We start from the raw sequence: 7,822 nt of genomic DNA, 5'->3' as shown, positions 1-7,822 counted from the left end.
TTTGTATGTGTGTTAATTCCTCCATTCTTATCATTACGTTCTTCTTTTGTGTCCTCTTGAAACCCTAACCCGAGTTTGAAACCCTAACCCTAGCTTAAAACCCTACTTTGAAACCCTAACCCTAGTATGAACACTACTTTGAAGCCCTAACCCAAGTATGAAACCCTACTTTGAAACCCGAGTTTGAAATAGTGATGTGCAGTACAGTTCTTTTAAGTGAACTGAATCTTTAAAATCAGTTCTCTCAAAAGATTCGTTCAAACGAATCGTTCAACGAATCGTCCTCCCTCCCTCCCTCCCTCCTTCTTTCTCCCTTCATATGACTTCAACCAGTAGGTGTCGGTAATGCCCATTGAAGCTGGTGCCACCTTGCCGTAAAACAAAACAAAGAAGAAAATGACGTCACTTCCCGTTCACGAACTAGTCGTGAATTGCATTTCCTTCTCACCAACGAACGAATCTGTGAGTGAACGAATGAATGATTCGCTTTCCAATTCAACACGAGAACGGATCAGTGAGGGAACGAATCTTGATTTTCCCTTTCGCGAACGAGTCAATGGGTCAACTGCCTTCCTTCCCGTGCATCAACAGATCAGTCTCCCTCCTGGCGTGGACTATGTAAACCAGAATGTAGATTTACGATTTGCCAAGGAAAGAAAGAACCACTCACTGAAACGCCACTTCTTTCATGCGCGTTTTCTCCAAGCTAACGGCTAACTGTATTGCATGAAGGGATGCGCCGTTATGCAACAACGGGGAGATTATGCTTCTCTTTGGGTAATCTTGATTTTATAACACTTATTGTAGTTTTTAAATGACGTGTATGCATATATACGCCTAAATATTGTTATCCAATATATCTACTGCAATTTCACATTGGATTGCTGGTTTGAAATTTACTTTTAATTTTATTTTTAATAAACTTTTATGTTAAAACTTGCTTGGTGTTTTATTCCTTGTTTTTATAGTCGCCAATTAAAACATAAAAATCAGACTTTTATATGCTTTATATGACAATATGTGTCAGTACACCTCATGGACACTTCAATAGGTACACTACACGAGATAAAAAAAAAAGAATAATTAAATAAAGGATTAATTGCACAACAATAGAGCATCTACATAATTTCTCACACCAGGGATCGAACCATGCTCTTACCAAGCTAGAGCCCAAGTCACTAGCCAGTCTACTATTTCGACTGGAATGCTACAATTGCTTGCACTGTTTTGTACTCGTTATGTGCATTCCAGTTCTCAAGTGAACTGAATCTTTAGAATCGGTTGTGTGTGTTTAACGAGGGTAACTTGGAAAACATATTGGAACGCGGCCCCGATGACTAGAGCTTGACACCTGTGACCTTTGACCATGATATTTCCCTATTAAAGTGGCCTGTTATTAGGTATACTTGAAAATGGCGGTGTACCTAATTGAGTGTCCGTGTGATTCCCTCGTTAAGTGCAGGTGCGTGAAAACTTTTAGCTCCTTTTGAACGTGAAAGAAGCTAAAACTTTTCACACACCTGCGCTTAACGAGGGTCACTTGGAAAACATGTTGGAACGCGGCCCCAAGGACTAGAGCTTGACACCTGTGACCTTTGACCATGATCTTTCCCTAATAAAGTGGCCTGTTATTAGGTACACTTGAAAATGGCGGTGTACCTAATGGAGTGTCCGTGTGATTCCCTCGTTAAGTGCAGGTGCGTGAAAACTTTTAGCTCCTTTTGAACGTGAAAGAAGCTAAAACTTTTCACGCACCTGCGCTTAACGAGGGTAACTTAGAAAACATGTTGGAACGCGGCCCCAAGGACTAGAGCTTGACACCTGTGACCTTTGACCATGATCTTTCCCTAATAAAGTGGCCTGTTATTAGGTACACTTGAAAATGGCGGTGTACCTAATGGAGTGTCCGTGTGAGTCCCTCGTTAAGTGCAGGTGCGTGAAAACTTTTAGCTCCTTTTGAACGTGAAAGAAGCTAAAACTTTTCACGCACCTGCGCTTAACGAGGGTCACTTGGAAAACATATTGGAACGCGGCCCTTCGAGGACTGAAGGTTGGCACTCCTGGTTTAAGTGAAAAGTACCACACCCGCCCTCACCCCCACTTTCTGATTGGCTGTTTGATCTGTGATGTCACTTGGACACTCCATTAGGTACATGGTCAATTAAAAAAAAAAAAAAAAGCCTTCCTATACATGGCCATTACAATTAAGCCATATGAAAAAATCCTGACTATAATGCTATACAAGGTTTCTCGTCTTTTAGTGCCCCCGTGTGTACTTTTTAAGTATTACTCACATGACCAAGCAGGCGAGAGGCATTAAATTCAAGGAGGGCCCTCGAGATCAGATTTCGTTTATCTTTGTTTTAGTGGAGTGTGTTGAAAAAAAAAACATTCAATTTTTTTGTTTCAATTTATCAAGGTCACTCAGTGTGGTTTCAGGCTGCCAGTTGACCACCTCTAATCGTAATTTAAAATGAACAAGTGTGAGTGAGAGAGCGGAGAGAGAAACACAGGACTGTTTTGGAGGACAATTTGTCCTTATTTATTTAAAAGAAACAACAATAAACACAAACTTTTCAGATAATTTTGTTAGGTATAGAAACCTACACACAGCAAGTCCCAACATTATGTATTTCTTACACTAAATAATTAATTTAACCATCAGCATAACCTAATGATCCAGTTTGATGAGCCTGAGAGAAAGATAGGCAGGCCAACTTGCTCAAAAGAGTATTTCAGACATTGGAATGTCTTTCAATATAATGCTCCATTTATTTTCCCACACTGTGGCTGCTTGGTCAAGAAAGATGATATGTGATTTAGGAATTTTTAAGGGCATTGCTTCTGTGCGCATACAGGTAAGCATTTATTGCAAGGAGACATTTCGCGGACACGACACAGTCACGCTGATCTTCAAAGTGAACTCCATACGTCAATCTCCAGGACATTCCCATCAGACAGATGTCTAATCAATGAACAATAAAATCCCCTCCAATTATTTGGAGCCTCAAAAGTTATTCCCATGTTTGGAACAGAGCTTACTTACAACTGCAGTAGGTGAAAATCTCCCACTGGTTCTTTTGTTCTCCACTTTTCCCCTACAGGTTGCTTGGCGCAGGACTTCAAGCCATCGTCACGATATTTTAGAGACAACTGAGAGCAGCTGAAATCTGCAACAAAGCCGACCACTGAGCTCTGATCAGTTTTGCTTCTACATGGAGCAAAATCAATTGGAGACGGCGGAAGAGGTTTTTTTTTTTTTTCTTCATTCAGGCCAGCCTCTGAAATTAACCCTTCTTTGGGGCATCAGATTGTCATTTAGTTTGATTGGAGACTTAAGGGCCGTACTTCAGAGACCATCGGTGGAAGCGGCACAGCTGTCGCATACTCTCACCGGGTGGTCCCACCCTCTTGATGGTACGGGTTTCATGTGTGTGGAGCAGGGGCCGCACACCCCCTGACCACAGGCTCTGCAGTGGTGCTTGGACATGACTGGAGTGAAGACCTTTGAGCACTGGTGGCACTGTGTGATGTCCTGATCCGGGACCCAGTAGTCTGGTCGAGCCACATCCTTCACAATGCCTACAAAAACGCCAAATGAAAATAGTGGACTAAAGTTTTGGCAGTGCCAAGAAAAATGCAGAAGTTGGAATTGTGATTATGACTTGAAACTCACAGAGTGGGTAGTCTACTGCAGTGCTGAAGATGTCTAAAGTGGACTGAGCCACCTCCGCCACCCTGCGAGCGATGAGACCACGGGGCTCTGCTTTACACACTAATAAAAAAAAAAAGAGAGACAAAGTTAATCCATCTTGTGGTCCTATTTATAGCTTAGCGGTGCAAACATACAATAATAAATGCTGACACAAAAAAATGGCTCCCCTTTCGTGTAACTTTGGTTGAACCTCCGAAAGTGAAAAGGTCACCAGTGGGATGTTTCTGTCTTACCCTGATTGTTGGTTTCGTGCGGTCCTCCCTGACGATAGCAGGCCAAACAAACTCTGACGGGGCTGCTACCCCAACCCCTCTCTGGCACCGGCATCCTGTGGCTGGAGCACAGGTGACAGAAGCCCTCGCCGCATGACCGACAGTGATGCTTGCGCTCGGCCTCCTCAAACGCTTTTTGACAGCCGTGACATGCCTAACAAGCACAGCGAGGTATTGTTTTTTCTTGATCTGAAAATCTCATCTCTTGAGTTTGTGCGTCAGTCACTTACTGTAATCTCCATGTTGGGTCTCCAGTACGGTGGCGCCACCTGGTCAGTGAGCCAAGCGGTGACAGCTTTAGTGGGGCCGGTGCTGTATTCCGACACCGATTGGATCACGTAGTTCATCCCATCCAGAACCCTCTGGGCCGCATTTTGGTGGTTGGTGAGGAAAGTGTCCGACTGAAAGTGTGCAAAATGTTTACTTGAAAGAAATTGCCAGTGTCCAACGACAAATGGCCTTTTAAAATTCTATCTTGTGAAGAAACAACGGATGGATGACCTACCCCCTCCCAAACGTGTTTGACCTCAGAACGCACGACGTTGCTTTCGGGATCCTGGTTTCCTACCCAGTACTGTCTGCTGCGGTAGATGACGCCACAGCTGGCACACTCCAACACATAGCTGCAAAAAAAAAAAAAAAAAAAGGGGACATTCAACACAAAAGGAGTAGATGGCGGAGAACGTCGCGCGAGACCTACCCCGACCAGGCAAACTTGGCAAGACCAAACCACGGGTTGTCAGAGGAGGCCGAGGTTTTTGGCACAACTGTCACTTCTCTTCCACCTTCATAACATCTCTGGTGGGCGACACGATATTGATTCAAATCTAACCCATCTCGAGACAAGATTTTGTTTACATCGCGATGTCAGGAGCGTATCATACCTTACAGATAAGGACTTTGTTGTTGTACTGGTGTGCATATTGGCACAGTCCATCTGCCATGTGAGGGACCCTGTCTCGCAAATGGTTCATTCCATTCTTGCAGCGAATACTGGAGCCCACGTCAAACAGCACATCGATCAGAGCAACACAGCAGATTTGAAATTTTACAAGCAAGCACGTGCAAGGGCCATTTGCCTCACACTGTGTATGCTCAAAGTTTGGAATATTGATTATTAAAGTGATTCTAATAATGAGATAAAACCTTTTTTATGATGGTGAGAGACACCCTGGAATTTAATGGTGGAAATCTTTTGAGGTGATTTATCTTGGTCTCTTTTTTTGAAATATCTCAAATGCCTGCCATTTGAATGGGGTGTGTAGACTTTAGAACTTTAAGAACGTTGACTTACTTGCAACTGAGGCAAACCGCAGAGCAGGTGAAGTACTCATCTGGGAAGAAAGTGTGCAGATTCAGCTTGTCCTCTGGTAGGTCACCACAGAAGCGTTCACTGAGGGCCTATTGAAAAGCAAAACATTGTTGAGCGTGCATGCAAACCTCCAGTACTGTTTGTGTCTAATGGATGTGTATTATTACACCAACATGCACTGCTTACTTGCAAAGCCCGAAACACGATGCCAGGATGGCGGGGCGAACGCGTGTGAGTGTTTTGCACTTGCTGTCCGAGAGCCTCCAGCAGTTGGCTGTAGTCAGTTGGAGCAGTGACCGTTTGGGTGCCCACGTACTGCACTGAACTGAAGGCATCGGTACCCAACCCCAGATCATGAAACCGCCTTTGGAGCTGCATGTCGCCATTGCCAGCCACCTTTGAATCTTAACAGCACATGAGAAGATGTTACATCATATGGAATAAAATCAGCAAAAATGTCGGCCGATCTGTCACAATCCTTACCACGGCCCAAAGGCTCTGTGCGTATGGTCTCGTGAAAGACAATGACAGCAGGTCCAAGACATGAGAGGGGCACATCCAAACCGCAGCGGCTTGACAGGGCCCGAAGCTCAGGGGTGAAGTGTTTCAGATAGGCCCCCGACGCACTGCTCAGAAACTGGAACATGTCGCTGTGTAGACGCTCGGCTCGCGTCCGATAGATTACTATATCTGACACTGCCAGGACCTGGAAGAATGGAGATGAGGAACTTGATGACAACATTTTCGCTGGGGTAGCAAACAAACAAATGCAAACTAAATAAAACAATGCATTAAGCAGTCAAGTATATACAATTACCTTGAGCAGAAGCCTCATTCTCTGGTTTTGATTGGTAGCTGATCCCAACAAGCCCGCTCCCAACAAGCCCTCGGTATCCAGGGCAACCAGGCTGAGGGATGGCTCATAAGCGGCCCAAACACCCACCGTACAGGAGCTGGGGGACTTGGATGTAAAAAACACACTCTCGCCATTGAACAGGATATGGTTCAACGTATGTGACTTGCCGTCACCGGTGTTCCCAAAGATGGAGAGTACTTTGACACCACCCACATCCGCACAGTTGAGCCGTTCAACAAAATCTGACTCACTGCGGACCTGGAAGGAAAACAGGGAAATGTGTTTTAGACTGGACCGGGATGGTTCAGCTGCAGTTTCAATGCAAATCTAGAAAACAGTGCTATCACATAATCTCCCTTCTGGAACTATTGGAACTGTAAGGCCGATTATTTTATTTTTGGTGCTAACTTAAAACACTTGGCTTTGATATCAAAGACAAATAAGAGAAAGGGGATCAACATTTCAGCTTTTATTTTCCAGCTAAGTCTGGATCTGACACACAGCAAATCACAGTTAATCACAGTTAATCAAAAAAATAACGGGAAAAATATGGCCCATTGAGACTGACAAGTACTGTCTAGATGTCTATCTATGTTGATCTGTTTATCTTTCTAATACTTATTATGCCCAGTTTAGGATTTGGGTTAAGCCAGTGCAGAAAAATATATAGCAGTGGGCAACATGACATGATAGCCAGATATAAATGGATGAAAAGAATAAACAATCTGCTCATTGAACTGCATTGATGAGCAACAGAATGATCCCCAAAACGGTTTGTTTGGTTCTGGATGAGTCACGTGTGTCTATTTTAGAAAACCAAAATCGTTATTAGACTTTCCAAGAACAGCCACAACAATAAACACTTACGCTTGACACAGTGACTGGCACAAACGGTAAAAGTGTCGAGAGGAATGTATTTGACAATACAACGTAGTTAACAACATAGCTCGGAGTTGTTTATGGTTTCGTTTCTTAGCTTAGCAGCTAATTGTTAGCGATTGTTAGCTAACTTCACCTGCAGGTTTTCCTGGTCATCGACCAGCAGGAAGCTTCGTACACCATCGGGATGCTCGTCTAGTTGCATTGGACACAGTGATGTTTCCTCCGTTGATGCCATGAGCACTTCAGACATCGTTGTTTAGAGACTTAATACATGTTCTTGACGAACGAGGGGAAAACAAAAGTTCAAGCCCTGAATCCCGTGGTGTCAATCAAAACAACAGCGCGTGTATTCCGAGTTGAAAGGGGAGGAGCCAATGTGGACGCAGACGATGACGTAGCACGTCGTTTCAGTTGGTGGTCCGAGTCTGCCCTCTTGTGGCTCAAATGTAAAATTGCAACGATGCCATTTAAAATTAATAACTTTAATGAGCATTCGTGCAGCGTGCACAATGCACATAGACCAGAGGTGGGAAACCAAGGCAACATGCTAAACTTATCTTTGCATTACGAGAAGCTAATTTGTCTCGTTTTAATACATAACTACTTGTTTATACATGGTTTGTGTTGTGATTAGGAAATAAAAAATTTAAGCAAACGTTTCTGTAGCCATTCAAATTTACAATATACTCAATACATATCCAGCATGGCCTATATTTTTTTATGCAATGCTGATGTGACAATAACATGAAAGTTGAATAAATAATTTTGAGCAATTCAATTCTGAC

The 7,822-nt window shown here is 43.5% G+C and overlaps 1 protein-coding gene across 1 annotated transcript; it reads right to left on the bottom strand.

Annotated features, from left to right (window-relative positions):
• Positions 1-2,516: 2,516 nt before the first annotated feature.
• On the bottom strand, positions 2,517-7,404 carry LOC148395352 (zinc finger FYVE domain-containing protein 1). Its single transcript, XM_088381710.1, has 12 exons — positions 7,171-7,404; positions 6,117-6,413; positions 5,783-6,005; positions 5,486-5,703; positions 5,282-5,388; positions 4,872-4,980; positions 4,688-4,785; positions 4,493-4,610; positions 4,218-4,388; positions 3,949-4,141; positions 3,677-3,775; positions 2,517-3,582 (listed from the first exon to the last, which is right to left on the bottom strand). Exons 1-12 carry the CDS (start codon positions 7,285-7,287, stop codon positions 3,350-3,352), a joined length of 1,983 nt encoding a protein of 660 aa, XP_088237836.1. The 5' UTR covers positions 7,288-7,404; the 3' UTR covers positions 2,517-3,349.
• Between the last annotated feature and the right edge of the window lie 418 nt (positions 7,405-7,822).

The sequence above is a fragment of the Syngnathus floridae genome, chromosome 7 (assembly GCF_059516105.1).
Source record: "Syngnathus floridae isolate MCC-2025c chromosome 7, RoL_Sflo_1.0, whole genome shotgun sequence".
NCBI classification, from domain to species: domain Eukaryota; kingdom Metazoa; phylum Chordata; class Actinopteri; order Syngnathiformes; family Syngnathidae; genus Syngnathus; species Syngnathus floridae.
Note: the sequence above shows the minus strand (reverse complement) of the source record. Positions and strands in the feature narration are given on the sequence as shown.